General features: G+C 36.9%; 1 protein-coding gene across 3 annotated transcripts in view; it reads right to left on the minus strand.

Annotated features, from left to right (window-relative positions):
• LOC135221653 (bleomycin hydrolase-like) overlaps nt 1-18,162 on the minus strand; it is a 228,735-nt gene that overhangs the window by 156,245 nt on the left and 54,328 nt on the right. The window contains exons 1-2 of one of the 3 annotated variants that reach the window (XM_064259347.1): nt 11,568-11,814; nt 4,515-4,547 (exon numbers count right to left, since the gene is read on the minus strand). In XM_064259347.1, coding sequence (XP_064115417.1) covers nt 4,515-4,524 — 10 coding nt within the window. In that variant the 5' untranslated portion in view covers nt 4,525-4,547; nt 11,568-11,814. Of the gene's footprint in view, nt 1-4,514; nt 4,548-11,363; nt 11,468-11,567; nt 11,815-18,162 lie in introns of those variants that run through there. The other 2 variants (XM_064259349.1, XM_064259348.1) reach the window with 2 other exon arrangements.

The following is an 18,162-nucleotide window of genomic DNA, read 5'->3' on the forward strand; positions in this document are numbered from 1 at the left end:
AACTATACAACATACCTATTCGAGTCGTAGAAGGGGACATGGTAGCACCAATCAGTAAAGAAAATGAAAATTCTGCTCATAAAACTGAGAAGGGCTAAGTTAGAATCTCATTTAAGGGACATAAAGGGAAAATCTTGCTAGAAGGGAAATTATAGACTTATTGTGCGAATGTAAAGGTATAGTCGCTCTTGGCGGCGACACATGAGGAAATACAGGCGAAATAATGCACAAAATAGTCATTCATTCCACTAACTAGATAGCCAATCTACACATCAGCCTATAGAGTAGAACATTCCCAGAGGGAGATCATTGAAAGAGAAGTACAAGGAATGAATAGACAAGGAATAATAGAACCATCAAAATCCCCATAGTCTTTTCCACTTTTACTAGTTCCAAAGGGGACAAAAAACATATAGTCGTCGTAGATTTCAGAAAATTGAATAAAATTACTGGAAACGATCTTTATCCAATGACGTAGATGCGAGATTTTGTCACCACTATAAGGTTCAAGAAGTATTTCACCACTATAGATTTATTGCAGATTCTTGCAAACCCTCTTGACGAAGAAAGTAAACCTTTGAGTTTTCTCCACTAGTAACGACAAGTATCAATGTGCAAGGATGCCTTATGGTCTAAAGTATAACCCCATAACTTTGTAAGATAAAATGGATAAGAATTTGGGTAATTTAATAGGCAAAAGGGTGCAATGCCACATAGACGATTTGGTAATAACAGATAACAGCAAGATGCCCTAGAGGAACACAGAAATAGTAAGAGAAGTCCTAAGGAGATTAAAAGAAACAAACCTCAAGTCAAGGTTAAAAGGGTTGCAATTTCCTTACAAGGCAAATGGACTACTTTGGACTTACAGTAATTGAAAGGGGTGTACAAGTAAACTAATTAAGGATTAAGTCAATTAAGGAATACCCTACACATCAATGTTAGAAGGACGTAATGTAATTTTAAGTTTAGTCGGTATTTACCTAAGGTATGTAAAGAGCTTAGCAGTCATATCAGCTCCACTGACAGAGTTGGTAAAGGAACACGTTATCATTTACGTGGACAGCGAAGCAACAAGAAGCATTTGTTGAAACTGAAAGGATTAACACATCTCTGGTACTTAGTTTCCCGGACTTTCGTGAAGAAATTCTATTGGCCACCGAAGCAAGCTGCACCGGAATAGGAGCGTGCTTAATGCAAAGACACGATGATAAATAATCAGGCTATAGCATATTACAGTAGGAAATTAAGGCCCCCAGAGGCAGATGAGATAGCAATGTACATTGATCACTCAGCTGCAGAAGAAAATTAAGAATCCGAATTTTTCCAGAGGTAGAGCCTGTTGGTTTATGACAGCCAAGGACTATAATATAGAGGTGAACATATGTCCCTGGGAAGACAAAGCAGGAGATATCGTGTGAGAGTGATACAACTTTACGAGGAAGGCCTTAAAACTGGTGTAATTAGCCATATAATTGGCGTGAAACCACCGACTGTCCAGAACATTCTGAAAACTTTTCATGAGTCGGGAGGGGAGGAAGTACCCAAGGCTAGGACCAGCACTGGGAGGCCCCCTATTATTAGTAAGAAGGGGTTAAGAATTCTCGCCAGGAACATTGAGGTACTTCTTTCCCTCTCGATTCACGAAAAGTTTTCAGAATGTTTTGGACAGTCCATTGTTTCACGCCAATTTTTTGGCTAATTACACCAGTTTTAAGGCCTTCCTCGTAAAGTTGTATCACTCTCACACGATATCTCAATGGAAGTATACGGTTTAGACATTGTTAATACAACCACACTCACTCAACCACACAAAATAATGTTAGAAACGGCTATGGCAGAGCACGAGAAAAGAATTCGACATCAAACTGTCACAACGTCCAACAGGTTACTGAAGAGCTCTTACACAGAGTTACACTTTCTGTGAGTGAGCCAGTAGCTCTAGTTAAGTTCCCAATTAGTCAATTTCACTCAGCCGAATTTTTTTTCGTTTCAATTGCTGATTTTCAATGGCATTGGATTAAGATTCGTGCACTGGGGATCATACCGCCAAATAGAATATACTTTGTGGCTTAGAGATTGTGGAATTGAATATATCCACGACTGGCCAGGGAGTTCCCCAGCCATTTCAATCATTAAGCAATCATAAAAAGAAAGTTACTGAATGTGGATACGTCTTGCAGCGCAAAGTTTGAAACGCGCTTGGGACGATCTGCACGAGTCCCTCCTGTAGCGGTTTTCAGATTCAATGCCCAGGACACTCCAGAAAGTCCGTAAACGTTGTGGCATGCCTGTCAAGTACTAGGGCAGCAGTTGGTGATTATTCATTCCAAATTTTATGATGGTTGCTTTAATAAGGGATTTTTCTTGAATATTTTTAGTTTGTTGTACTCTTTTTCTTCTTCCATCTTCCCTACCACGCAAAGTATTATGACTGGTACTATACATGCATACATATATATAGTACATATATATATAATATATATATATATATATATATATATATATATATATATATATATATATATATATATATATATATATCTATATATAGATATAATATATATAATATATATATATATATATATATATATATATATATATATATATAATAATATATATATATATATATCTGACGATAGATATTAATTTCTCGATATAATGTGGTTCGGATCCCACAATAAGCTGTAGGTCCTGTTCCTAAGTGACCAATTGGTTCCTAGCCACGTAAAATTGTCTAATCCTTTGGGCCAGCCCTAGGAGAGCTGTTAATCAGTTCAGTGGTCTGGTAAAACTAAGATATACTTTTTTCCTTCCTTGAAGTGAGAGGACATTTTCTTGTACGGCTGTCAGGAATTGTCCCACATGCACGAATATTTTGATGTGCTAACTCACTCAGGAGATTGTAACTTGTTAAGAAATTATCGAAAAATACAACACGTTCATCTTTAGTAGCCACTGGCTGCAACATATTCATGACAACATGGGTTCCAAGAGGCAAGGCTCTCTTTGATTCTTTACACAGTATATTTCAAAATTATAAGGATACCCATCTGCACTGCACAAAATCCACATTTTATAGCCAAATCTCACAGGCTTGTTTTTCAGAAACTGTTTTGCACTGTGATGTCCATGGTAGGGAATCATTGACTCATCTATACTGAGATATTCATGAAAAATTAGCCTGACATCTCTCTCTAAGCATTTCGAGTAAAGGTAAAACTTGCAATCTTGGAGTCAGCTAAGTTACTGTTATCAGGGACTGAAAATATCTCTTGATTGATCGAAACCTGTCTCTACTCATTGTTTTGGGGAATATTGGTATTTCTAGGTCTCCACTTGTTGACCAGTAATCATTTTCAGATGGTACATTGTGATGTCCACTAATGAGCAATAGCCCCAGAAACTTCCTAATTTCATCCTAATCTACATGGAAGTTCGTGCAGTTTTTATCCCTTACTGCATATAAATTTGTCTGTTATGTTATATGCTCAACCATTTCGTCAGAAAATAATAGTTGGAAAATATCATAACTGTCTTCACAACATGTAAGTACAAATTTGTTTGGTGTTGTTTGCTATGAGTAGTGGCAGTGCAAGAACCAACAAGTGAGCCCTGTAGAGGGAAAAACAAGTGTTACATGACAATGTTCCCATTTTGGGAACACTGATCATAAAGTTCATATTGTATTGATTTAGACAAACAAATAAGATTTATTATATGATAATACAATAAAGTAATTGTGCATAAAATGAACAAAAAACTATATATTATTATGTTGTTTTAATCCAAAAGATAAATGATTTAACGAAAAAACTTTTTCAACAGATTTTTCCCATTTTTCTCTTCAATATATTTATCAAGTATTGTATCATTTAAGCAATACAAGACCTACCTTACCATCTATAGACTTAGAGGAGTCCATATTAAGAGTAAGGTGCTAATTATTTTGTTTCAGTAGCATTCTAGGACAATTTTTATGAGTGTTCCCAAAATGGGAACGTTGGCATCTAAAGGGTTAACCGAAACTCAGCGATTTATGGTGCTTGTAGCACCAATAACCAGTTAATGGCTCCTCTGTTAGGTATGTTATGGCGCCATAACTTTTTTGGCGCTGATAACCGAAACTGAGGGTCGTTCAAGATTCAGTGGAGGTCAGTAGCTTAGATAAGTGAGTTTCTGTCACCATTCAGGCTAGTTACAAACAACATTGTATCTACAGTAATCACTTTCCTCACAGAAGATGAGACTTTGCACCAAACACCTAAGAGCCGCTAAGTTTTGAGTTCACAATCTGACAAAAAGATGTTTCATTTTTCATTTCCTCTCCAATGAAGTTAAGTCTCAAAATAAAATAGAAAAGGTTACTACTGTAAGGAAACAGCAAAATTAAATTACAATGAAATAAAAAGGATCCAACTAAATCACACAAAGGCTAATCAATCAATACACAACCTAGGGTTTCCTCTCATGAAAAAATTTTTCAAACTACATGTACGTATTGTACTACTCACTTAGCGACATTCTGCAGCATTAACAACACCAATCTGAAAAAAACAAAAAAAAATATTCAGAGGAATAGGCAGTAACTGTAGGGCTGTTTAACAAAATGGATAATTTTCCATTTGTACTGAAGACAACTAAGAATTTATTAATATCTCATCCACAGAAAGATATTAAGAACCTTCAATACATCTCCCAGTTCATAAAATCTTTTAGACAAAATACTGTAACATTACTGTATACGTAATGGTCAAAATACGAACCGTATGGTAAATTCAAAAAAAAAAAAAATACAAATGCCTTATTACCCAAAGACAAGTACACTTTATGGGAGTGGAGGGAAAGATACGTGTGGTTACTCAAACTGGGTTCCTGGTCATGAATAAAGAAAATAACTAGAGTGAATGAACACATGCCTCTTAATAATAAGTAAGGCAGTCCCCGGGTTACGACGGGGATTCCGTTCTTGAGACGCGTCGTAAGCCAACAATCGTCGTAAGCCGGAACATTGTCAAAAATCCAAAGAAAACCTTACTTTTAATGCTTTAGGTGCATTCAAAACAATGTAAACTGCATTCTTATTGCATTTTTCATAAAAAACCTTTAAATATTGATTATTTTGTATTTTTGGTGTCATATTTCATCTGCCAGATCAGCATTTGTAGGCGTCGTAACTCTGGAACATGCGTCGTAACCCTGGAACATGAGTCGTAACCCTGGAAATAATTTCAGATGAATACAATTGAAAAGCGTCGTAACCTCGGAATGTCGTAAGCCGAGACCGTCGTAACCCGGGGACTGCCTGTATACATATTATATACAGGTAGTCCCCAGCTTACGATGGGGGTTCCATTGGAGACACGCTGTAAGCCGAAAATTGTTGTACGCCAGAAAATCGTCAAAAATCCCAAGAAAACCTTACTTTTAATACTATGGCTGTATTAAAAACTATGTAAATTGCATTTTTCTTTTAAAAAAACCTTCAAATATTCTTAAGCGCCGTAATCCTGGAACGTGTCGTAAACCTGGAAATAATTTCTGATGAATATAATTGAAAAGCGTTGTGACCTCAAAACGTCGTAAGCCGGGGACTGCCTGTAGTAAATGGATCTTGAAACAAAGGATGAAATGGTAAACACATCACTTTATTCCAGAGAACATTCAATACAAAGCCTTGAATCCAAATTAAGAACAAATGAAGTTTTTACAACTGGACTCAAGGCTTTGGAGAAACATGCATATCAAATAAAGAGAAAAGAAATTGTCAAAATAAGGTCACTGAAGTTACCAACAGTACTTATTACAGTAGAAGTATAAGGAAATACATATGAAGAAATGACATTTTTATTATAAAACTAAGTTTACACAAGATACTTACCAAGCAGTTACATAGCCTTGAGTCCAGTTTTTACAACTGGACTCAAGGCTTTGGAGAAACATGCATATCAAATAAAGAGAAAAGAAATTGTCAAAATAAGGTCACTGAAGTTACCAACAGTACTTATTACAGTAGAAGTATAAGGAAATACATATGAAGAAATGACATTTTTATTATAAAACTAAGTTTACACAAGATACTTACCAAGCAGTTACATAGCTGAAAGCTTCCTACCTTGGCAGTCCAAAATTCAAATTTTGTGGTGGCGCTGCCAACGTTAAGTGTAGGTGAACGGGACCTGCCCACTTTCAGGATTGCTAGGTTCAATTTACCAGAACCTCCCTATTCGTTTTCTTCCAAAAAACTCTTCCATCTGTGGGGAGGAGGGGGGGCTTTAATTATGTAACTGCTTGGTAAGCATGTATTGTGCTACTGCATTGATGGCCGGCTCAATAAGGCACCACCGGCAGATGGCAGGCGCATACATGTTGTGACAGGTTGCGCAGGAAAGATTTCCATCACGAGAGCCCCTCTTAAACGGACCTTGATAAAACTCAGCCTCCAGTTAAACTCTGATATTGATATTAACCACATTTTTAGTCATTTATGTTAACTCAGGGTACCAAATATCACAATTTTTGAAAATAAATGGTATTTTTCCTAACTATACAAACCTGAGGTCCTTCACATAAGGAATTACTTTCAGTGCCAGCTAGAACTTGGTCGTAAGATTCTATAACAAGGTAGTTAGGCAGTAACTGCTTGTCCGATAGTTGGGAGTCCCGCCTGACTGGACGTAAACATTCTACTTTGCTTCAGGCCCAGGAACAGATTGAGGGGTGGCATGAGGTGGGCCTAAATATAAAGGACCTCAGGTTTGTATAGTTAGGAAAAATACAATTTACTTTCAAAAATTGTGATTTGTTCCAACACGTTATACAAACCATCGGTTTGGTGGGAGGAATCCGAGTCTTGTGAACAGATCGGTGTTTGCCCAACCAAGGTTCCCTCCCTGGTCGTAAGAGCGTAAGAGCAAGGGGGGGATCCTTCACTCTGTCCAAATGATCAGAGTGAGACCACTGCAAGACCAATGGGCAGACCTCTGAACCAATTCATAAGAGGGAGGCATGCGTATTTCTTATGAATAGCAAACAAGAACTACAGTTGTGAGTAAGAGGCCAAATATATAGCATTGGGTTTGTCTCTTACTGCTGTCCACTTCTCCCCTTGTTAGGGAAGGGAGGGATACCTGCTTCTATCCCTAATGAAAGGGATAGAATGGAGCTCAGTCACATAGCTTACCTGCATCATCGCCCTCTCCAGCATGTGACAACCGACACTCTCTGCCCGTAGGATGAGAGAAGAAGAAGGAAGAGAAGCCAGTCACACTCTCATTCACTCTCCATTCATACAGTTACCACAAGGACAAGATGCAACCTTGTCCCGTTAGAGGAGCTGGGTAAACTACACAATTTGTTGAGCAGCCACCACGTGTCCCAAGGAAAAAGTGTCCAAGGACCTGTGGGCAATATCCCAAAGGTAAAGGTGGTTTGGGACCACACCCCTGCCTTCATCACCAGTGCAACTGACAAGTTCTTGCGAAATGCAAGGGTAGGACCTATACCCCTAACTTCGTGGGCTCTCGGGCGAAAGGTACCGCTGTCGAAACTCCTTTCCGACTTGTACACTTTCCTGATCACCTCACGAAGCCAGAGGAAATAGTGTTCTTGGACACTTCTTTCTTCATTACCCCGGTGCTAACGAAGAGGCGTTGACACTCAGGACAAAGTAGCATCTCTTCCGCAGTGTTACCAGTGAAGTCCTCTAGGGAGGGGATCGTGAAGGACTTGAACCTATCGTCAGGGACTGAGGGGTTCTGAGTCTTGGCTTCGAAATCCAGGATGAAATTGCATAACCAATCCCCATCCCCTCAAGTGTCTAACTTTAAACGAGAGACCATGAAGTTCCCCTACTCTCTTTGCCGATGCCAGGGCTAGCAGAAAGACGGTCTTGAGGGTCAGATCCCTGTCTGACGACTCCCGGAGAGGCTTGTAGGGTCTACGAGTCAAACTCCTTAAGACAAGAATCACGTCCCATTCGGGGGCCTGAGTTCCCTCAGTGGGCAAGACCTCTTGAAGTTCATCATAAGGAGGGATATTTCCATGGAAAAGGATATGTCCACCCCTCGCAGCTTAAGGACTAAAGCCAAAGCAGTTCTATATCCTTTAACTGCAGAGACAGAGAGAAGGGGTCTTAAGAGCATAAGAGCAAGGATGGAATTGCATACCCAGGTGTCGAGAGCATTGTATTCATCCTCGACTCAGCTACGAGATGGTGAAGCAGTCCCCTTATTGTAGGAGTGCCAGGTAGATTCAAAGTTCGCCATACATGCTACAGATCCACACCCGCGGAGGCAGACAAACCTGAAGAAGAAGCAAAAGTCGGGTTAATGGGGGGAGTTCCTGTTCGCCCAGAGGGGGAAGGATCCCCCACTGAGCAGACAGAAGTCCCAAGTACAACTCCAGGTCGGCATGTCTCCCTCCTTCCTCTGCACTCAACAGATCGAGTGAAGAGGCGGAGAGAGACATGTCCCCCGAAGGGAAAAGCGCAAGACGGGGAGTTTATGTGGAGGAAGGAAAGAAGACGACGTATCAGTCACCAAAGGAGTCGAGGGAGAGCTTTCCGATGATGCCTTAGCAGACTTGCGCGGCTTCTTCCTACCCTCGTCTCTCTCCCACTGCTCCTCCGACCAAGAGATATAAGTGTCACAGGTCTCTGATATATTGCATTCCCTCGACATCTCACACAGAGGGCATGAGGGTCCACATCATCAATGGAGTGGAAAGCTCCACATTTCCTGTTCCCAACTCCAGGGTATAATCGCCGCATAGATGAGGGAAGAGTAGGCTTATTTGATTCGTGGGTTTGCATCATATCCATACAAACACACAAATAACCAAATAATTACAAATACACTCAAAAGAAAACAAAACAAAGAAATTAGCAATCTCATGACAGAAACGGGCAGAGAGAAGGTCTACACATGACGGCAATCAAAAGCAAAGCGGAATGTTTATGTCCAGTTGGGTGGGACTCCTGACTATCGGACAAGCAGTTACTTGTATAACGTGTAAGAACAATTGAATGCACCAGGCCCATCTTTGACCCTTTGGACCCTAATTCACAAAGGGGGTCGCAGCTATGAAGGCTGAGGTAGGTAGGCAACGACCCCCTTCTCCCCTGGTTGGTAAATTGAAAGGGCGTAGGCCTCCTGTCCCCTAATATTGTGGGAAACCCTTGGATACCAATTTCCCGGGGGGGGGGGGGGGGGGTTGTCTCCCTTTACTACTGTGGGTGCCTTATGGCCCCCATATTGTGGGAAGCTTGTTTGTACCTACAGAAACACTTCTACATAGACATCAACTCCAAAAGTTGTAAAAAATGAGGGGGTATGAAAAAGAGGGGGTTATGACCCCATTAGAAACAGACCTCGAATTTTGGATTATGACTAAAACCTTAGGGGGAAGGGGAATTTATGGTAAAAATTTGGTAGATCCAGCTTTCATAGTCTGGCCTTGCATAGCAAATAAACAGACAAACACAAAGACTGCAATTCCCTTATATATATATATATATATATATATATATTATATATCTATATATACTATATATATTATATATATATATTTATATATATATTATTATAATATATACACTAATTATATTAATATATTATTATTTATATTAACCTATATATATATATAGTATATATACATATATTATATAATATATATATACTAGATAATATACCTATATATATATATATATTATACATGATAAATAGTAAAAAGATTTTACAATATTGTGGATTGTAAATAATATTACTGTATTATAAAAATCCACTTCATGAAGGATATAAGAAATTTAGTAAGGTAGTCTACAGTAGAATTTAAAATACTTGTAGGCAATCTTTAAATATCAAATACATATTGCTGATTTCCACTAAATCTATCCTGGAACCTAACCATGTCAGTGCAAGAAGAATGGATTCAGACTTTAACAATATCATTAGATGAAATCTTGTCCATATTAAGCCTGGTTGCTTGCTTTGTTTAATGTATTTGAATATTGGAGAAATAGGTATACGTATATATCAAGTTACATCAAATGATTGTTACAAATGTTTATCCTTATCTAACCTCTATTACACTGCAGTCTCCTATTTTGATCTAAAGAGGGAAATTTGACCCATAAACTACCTTAAAATTATCCAGGTAAGTTAAAATTACCTAGGGCCCAGTCTTTCTGACAATATTCCAGAGCTTGACAAGCTCTGGAATAATGGCAAACTCCTGTCTCCTCAGTATATGCATGACAAGTTGCTGGACTAACAACTAAGAACGGATAACCCACATTAGAAAATCCTTCTCAGGTTCCTTATACAACCAATTAATAAATGAAAAAATATCCATGGCCATTAGGAAAATGCCCCACTCTTGGACTCAGAAATTGATGACTGGTTTATGAAAATGAACTCCCACTTAGGTATATATGCCACAGGAAAGTTACAATATTGGAGTTGAAGCATATCCTCAAAGCAAGCATAAGACAGTGGTGTCTCTTTATATCAAACATCCCAATTTCTTTGTTGGAAAGATATGTAACCTTTGCTTTGCTAAGGCCACAGATATTGTGCAATTAATGTTAGCTTATAGCTTACACTCAAAGAAACAGTAAGCAGACAAGAGTTCCATGGTGCCATTGCAAGGTTCACTGACAGCTGGTACTTAGGTGCTCCAGGGGTGAATGCCCTCTCCTAAGGCCATGTCAGAACACACTTGGACAAATTAAATAAGACTTAATGCTGCAGGATGGATTAGGTTATGATCAATACATTGGTGTGCATTCAAATTAAATGAAACCAAGAATGGTAGAAGCTCCCATCAAGTTTCTGCTAATGTGAAAAAGAAAACCATTGTTCTTGAGTAGATTAAAGCCTTTACATAAAGCAAGAAATGTGAGACTTGCTGTGGGGTAGACTAATCTGTAAAAGGAGCTAGCCTAATATTGCTTTGCTTACTACCTAGATGCAATGAAGCCAACCCCAAAGGTAACAGGTTAGGCTAGGCTATTCGACATACTATACAACCATAGGCAAGCATCCTTCTGATCAGTGAGATAAATTCAATTGATCAGCCTATACCTATAGCTACTACTTGTCTCTCTGGACATAAATCACATAGGATAAGCATATCAGTCAGTATTCCAGAGTGTAGGCCAGTTAGCCTACAGGTTACAGTCTAGTTACAAAACGACAGAAGGTCCACTCTACAGTAACCTACCTAGCTAGGTAGTAAGAATGAGAATAGCTAAGAGGTAGGTAACAGTTTTTAATTGGATGTACCTTTATAATATTCTAATTTAATTATATTTTTATCCGCATGTTACGCAATTAGAGGAGGCAGCCTTCCAAGCAACCTACCAGGTAGGCCTTTAGCCGAAGGTATGACACGGTATTACTACTATAGCCTGCTGGGGGCCAGCCTGTGGAAACCCTACAGTTCAGTGCACTCAGGGATGGGCCATCGTAACCTACTGCTAACAATAAATACCTATTTTTTCAAGCTAGAATCGTTTATAACAAAGTTAAAATTGTAACATCACCAAAACCAATCAAAATACAAACCACTGTTTGACAAGATGATTCGGCAGCAGTAGCCTTGCGTAGGTAACAAAGAAGAAGAAGACTGCTTCGCTAAGAAGGAAGAATTGTAAATATTTCTAGGCACGTTATCCGCCGTCACCTGAGAATTAATTGGTGTACTGTCATCTTATTTCTTCATAATGTCGCCGGTATTTTATATAATCTCAGTCGTAGTCTGACTAATATATGGTCTGGATTAATTACAGTTTTTTGTTTTCACTGTTTCTCCTTAGTGGGAGTTTAGCCATTTACACTAGGAAAAAAGTAAAATCACCGGTCAAAACTTGACAGGAGGTAAAAGAGAACTAATTTAGTCATTTTTTTTTACATGATTGAAATCAAAATGTGCATCTTGGTATAATTTTTCTTGATGGTTCCATGTGCCAAGCCGCGTAGATACGGTTTTATTTGTATCACTAAACAAAGACATAAAGAAACGGTACCTACCAAGTTGCCAAGGGCGTCAAGGTTACTCGGGAGGAGTTTGTGCAATTACGTTTACACAGATGTTTCAGAACTTTAAGATTAATGTGAAGCGGTGAAACTTATTGAAGATCTTTTAGCACTTTCTTTTACATTAATCAGCTAAGTTTGTATGGTTAACCTTCATGGGTAGCATAGTCATTTTTCTTCCTAAATTTCATGCTTATTTTGACTTTTTTATATTAGGCATTAGGCTACACACACACACACACACACACACACACACACACACACACACACACACACATATATAATATATATATATATATATATATATATATATATATATATATATAATATATATTCTCTCTCTCTAATATATATATATATATATAATATATATATATATATATATAAGGTATATATATATAATATATACATATGTATGCATACATCGATAGATAGATAGATAACTAAGAGAGAGAGAGAGAGAGAGAGAGAGAGAGAGAGAAGACAAAACAGTATTTCTCCAAATAAACAAATTGATTTTTAAATCGGTGATAGGGAGTTCACGAAAGAGGACGCGTTTACCTCTGATATTTGGGTTAATATAGACATGTCATTTATCAAATGACGAGGGCATCAGTTCTCAGCCATTGGACTTTCGGGGCCAATTATGAACCAGGGAGTCCTGTTTACTAAGCTCTAGTTTGGAATCCTTGATTGAAGTCTGTAAATATGACTTACGTGTTCTGTTACTCGTCTCGTAGTCTGTCCAGTCTAATAATTAATGGAATTTGAGGGAAACTGAAGTAATTTACTCTAAGGGTCGACAATTTTAACCTTGCGTGCGTATGTGTGTGTCCCAAAGAGAGCAAAGCTCTACGACAATAACAGTGCAAGTCATCGCCAAGATCATCCTGTAACTGCTTGACCTCTTGTGGAAAATTTCTGCAACGTCAGTCACAAAATATATATATATCCAAATAGCAGGCTCATCAGCAACACGTCAGCTTGCCCCTAGCTTTGCTTACACACTCTCAATCTCCCTGTATATCAATGCCTTTCCGTTCCAACACCTGTTCCACAACTTCGAGCCAGCAATTACCTAATGGTTCAGTTACTGCTCGACAAGGATCCCATTTTTCTTACTTTAACAAGTCTACTCAGTCTGCACTCCAAAGGCCGTATATATGAATTGTTTTATACTTTAAAATCATAAATATTCCTGTGATTTGGTGGCTAGTTAGTTTAGTTCGGTTTAGGTGGCTTTGTGGTAGAACGGGCCCTTTGTCTTAGTCAAGATTTGATGAGGTTTGTAAGGGTCGACTAGAGGCCCACAGAGACGTAAGAGTGCCAAGTACTTTCGTGTATTTGATGCATATTCTGGGGACAGAATGACACAGAATAAAGTGAAATATACATATAAAAAAGTTTTCGTTATTTTGTAAAATATCGGAAATCATTCATTAAAAAGATCATTTTTGATAAACCTATTATATTCACCTTATATTAAATTCTTTCTCCAAGTAAAATAACCATCTGAATGATTTTTTTAATATCACTCCCAGATACTTTACGCTTTTACTGCATCATGTATACATCCACTTACGTGTATGCCTGACATTTTGAATATATATACATATATATATATATATATATATATATATATATATATATATATATATCAAGTATAAAAGGCCTTTTATACTTGAGACGTATCCTGTTTTAACAGAAAGTTTATTTACACAAACTCGCACACACACACACACACACACACACACACACACATATATATATATATATATATATATATATATATATATATATATATACTATATATATATATATATATATTATATATATATATCCTTAGAAGACGGAGCTGTAGCTCTATGTACATCTCATCAGGGGAACCATAAGGAAAGGCATCGTACATTTATTTCGTCGACGTTTCACGACTCATAGTCGCATTCTCAAGGCTATAATTAAAGATAAACACACGAACATTAAAACTACGCACTGCATAATTCATAAAAATTACGCAATATTTAAAAAATCAATGAACATCAACATCAGAATGTAGAACATTAAAAAAAATTATGAATCTCTTAAGACAGAAAAACATACTGATCGCTAAACTACAGTACAGTTACATTAAAATTATTTAAAAATTACAGAAAAAGTATACAAAAATTACGATATAGGTGTAAAATAAATTAAAAATAAATAAATAACACTAAAAATGTAAGGCTATTCTATACCTTATCCTCGCAAAGGACGGGCAGTGACTGAGAGAATTTAAAAATATATAAACAACCACTTTAGGCGATGAACAACTGAACAGAGGAGGATTGCGCATTTAAGGACGGAACTATCTTTTTTATCATAATGGATTCCAAGGTTGTTAGGTCGTTTTCGTTTTGCGTTTGGCCTATACTAGTAAAATCCTTATCATTAATATGTTTTACATGATTTAGAGTGATTTCTGATATTTGACTGTTCGGAATTTGTTAATCAGCTGCCCGTTCTAAAACTATATATAAATATATGTGTGTGTGTGTGTAGATAGATAGAGAGAGAGATAGATAGATAACAGAATAAAAGGTTCAGTATAGTTTGCTAACTTCCAACGCTTTCATATGAACGCTGGAGGCTGACGAGAACGTGACAACCCTCGTTTATGGGGGAAAAGATAAGGATATCATGACACACTAAATTCGCAAAAGTACTCTTAAATCATTTAGATTATCATGCATTATCTATAGTTGTGAGTTATAATATACTTATCGAATTCTTTTTTTCTCCTTTTTGTCGGTTTATATTAAAAGAATTAGCCACTAAATTATTCACGCATTTTGTGGTGTCCTACGGCAGGGTAACATACTCGATAGTGGATTTATGGAGAATGAACCTGTCAGAAGAGAGAGAGAGAGAGAGAGAGAGAGAGAGAGAGAGAGAGAGAGAGAACAGTCAAGTGCAGAAAATGAAAGACGTAGTAAGGGTAATTTTTTTTATAAGAAATCAATATTGTTTACTAAACCTCTCCAAGATTGCTTTGATTTTGCTCCATTAAGAATTCCGAACTATCTAGGAACTCGTGTATATATATATATATATATATATATATATATATATATATATATATATAAATGAGAAGACTGCACCGCAATAAGCTCTTAAAAATATAAAAAGTGAACTGCGCAAAAAGTCCAACTGTGTTTGTGAATTCTAAACAAGTTAAATATGCACCGAAGTTTTTTTCGGCGCAATCGAATTTTCTGTACAGTGTATAATGCTCTATGAAACTCTCAGTCACGGCCCATGAAGCTCTCAGCCGCGGCCCATGAAGCTTTCAGCCACGGCTCGGTGGTGGGCTATGTTGTGGTACCTATAGCGATGCCAGACGCAGGATTACGGCTAACCTTAACTTTAAATTTTAAAAAAACTACTTAGGCTAGATGGCTGTAATTTGTTACGTTTGATGATTGGAGGGTGGATGATCAACAAACCAATCTACAGTCCTCTAGCCTCGGCAGTTTTTAAGATCTGAGGGAGGACAGAGAAGTGCGGACGGACAGATAAACAACCATCTCAGCGGTTTTCTTTTACAGGAAACTAAAATGAGAAATGTTTCTTTTACAGGAAACTAAAATGAGAAATATTTCTTTTACAGGAAACTAAAATGAGAAATATTTCTTTTACAGGAAACTAAAATGAGAAATATTTCTTTTACAAGAAACTAAAATGAGAAATGTTTTTTTTACGGGAAACTAAAATGAGAAATGTTTCTTTTACAGGAAACTAAAATGAGAAATATTTCTTTTACAGGAAACTAAAATGAGAAATATTTCTTTTACAGGAAACTAAAATGAGAAATGTTTCTTTTACAGGAAACTAAAATGAGAAATATTTCTTTTACAGGAAACTAAAATGAGAAATGTTTCTTTTACAGGCAACTAAAATGAGGAATGTTTCTTTTACAGGAAACTAACATGAGAAATGTTTCTTTTACAGGAAACTAAAATGAGAAATGTTTCTTTCACAGGAAACTAAAATGAGAAATGTTTCTTTTACAGGAAACTAAAATGAGAAATGTTTCTTTTACAGGAAACTAACATGAGAAATGTTTCTTTTACAGGAAACTAAAACGAGAAATGTTTCTTTTACAGGAAACTAAAATGAGAAATGTTTCTTTTACTGGAAACTAAAACGAGAAATGTTTCTTTTACAGGAAACTAAAATGAGAAATGTTTCTTTTACAGGAAACTAAAATGAGAAATATTTCTTTTACGGGAAACTGAAATGAGAAATGTTTCTTTTACAGGAAACTAAAATGAGAAATGAACCCCTTTGTTAAACAAACTCCCACCCGCCCAAAAAAAAATCAAATTGAAATGGAAGAGCTTAGTACATTAGCTGTTCATGAATCGCAGTTTTTCCTCAAACATCGCCAAAGTTAAACGATTACAAAAAAACTTTTTTCTATTTAATTTCTCATTGTTACTTTCGCAAGCTGTTCATGATATCATAATCAAAGCACTCCCAGTTAGGTTATTAAAAATCCTTTTTTTTATTGGAATGAAAGGCTTGAATCCTGAAAAAAGAAAATAGATAAAGAATTTCTTTCTCACATATGACCTCGGAGAGCTTATTTTGGCTAATGAATTCAGTGAACTATATTACTGGAATAACTTATGATAGTTCAGGTCACTTGAATTAGTTGTCGTTACTTATATTGACGATAAAGTTACAGAATTCAATTCAAATTTGATTTGTCATTAAAACAGGATATCATAGGTTTCCAAAAGCGGTCTATTGTACGCGAGAAATGCAAACAAAACTAGATAGTGCAGCAACAAGCTAATGACGTCACTTTTGACCTCTGATAATGATGAACTATTATAATTATAATTGCAATTATACATCATTTGTCTTCTGTTATAACTAACATAATTTAGCATATTTTACATCACTTGTATATGTCTTACAAAAATATCTACGATTTATTAATTGAATAGAAAAACATGTGGCCTTTAATGAATCTCAGTTTTCCGATCACCAAATTTTACTTTCAAATTAACCTACACAGTTACCAAACTCTCCCGTCGCCCCCCCCCCCCCCCCAACCCCCAAACCACCTAGCAATAACCCCATCACCAAAATCAGGCAGAATTTCATTGACACTTAAAATGTTCTATTCTACTTTCACTCTCATTGCTTGACGGTCAGCACCTCCCATCAATACACTCTCTCCGTTGCCATCTTCAGTTTCAAAAAGAGGCACCGACCGACAAGAAATAGAAGGCACACTGGTACTATGCTCTGTTTTTTTCCATCTGTCCATCCACCTGTGGTGTTTTTGTATGGTAACACTGCGTCCCGGGCTTTAGATAGTTACATTCAGCTTACATTCAATGATTACAATAATATCCTATTTCGAATATTAACGGTGTAATTCGCATACAGTAAATTATTAAAACACTTTTCAGTTGCAAATGTACAGCCAGATATCCTTTTATTTACCTAAAACTTACAAATAGCGTAACTATCTAAAGCCCGGGACGCAGTGTTACCATACAAAAACACCACAGGCGGATGGACAGATGGAAAAAAAAACAGAGTCTAGTTCACTCCTCTCTAAGGCCGTGTTGATATGACACAAACCAAGGCTTGACTCTCAGTTACGTTTCGTGTAATTCCTCTTTCTTCTTCTAAGCGTTGTATACATCGTCCCTATCAAAACCGAAAGATTCACTTCGCAGTCTCTATTCTGCTGTAAACTTTACGTTTCATGTATAATTTTCGTATTGTTCCCTTATTGCTAAGTCAAGAGGTGTTGGCAAAGATATACTTGTGTACCTGTCCCATAACTGACAGTTCTTTGCTGGTCGATTAAAAAACACAGAAGATTTCCCTGTCATCAGGAGAGCATTTTTTTAAAACCACCGGAGGTCATAACCTCTTATTAATGACTCTTCTAGCGTGAGACAAACTGCATTCCTATTTCCAGCCAGATATTTCCCTTAACTTATGGCACCGATATCTATAAGCAAAGGGACTGTCGTGACGTATATATATATATATATATATATATATATATATATATATATATATATATATATATATTATATAAAGATCGCATAGGAGAAGT

Source organism: Macrobrachium nipponense, chromosome 3 (genome assembly GCF_015104395.2).
Source record: "Macrobrachium nipponense isolate FS-2020 chromosome 3, ASM1510439v2, whole genome shotgun sequence".
NCBI lineage: Eukaryota > Metazoa > Arthropoda > Malacostraca > Decapoda > Palaemonidae > Macrobrachium > Macrobrachium nipponense.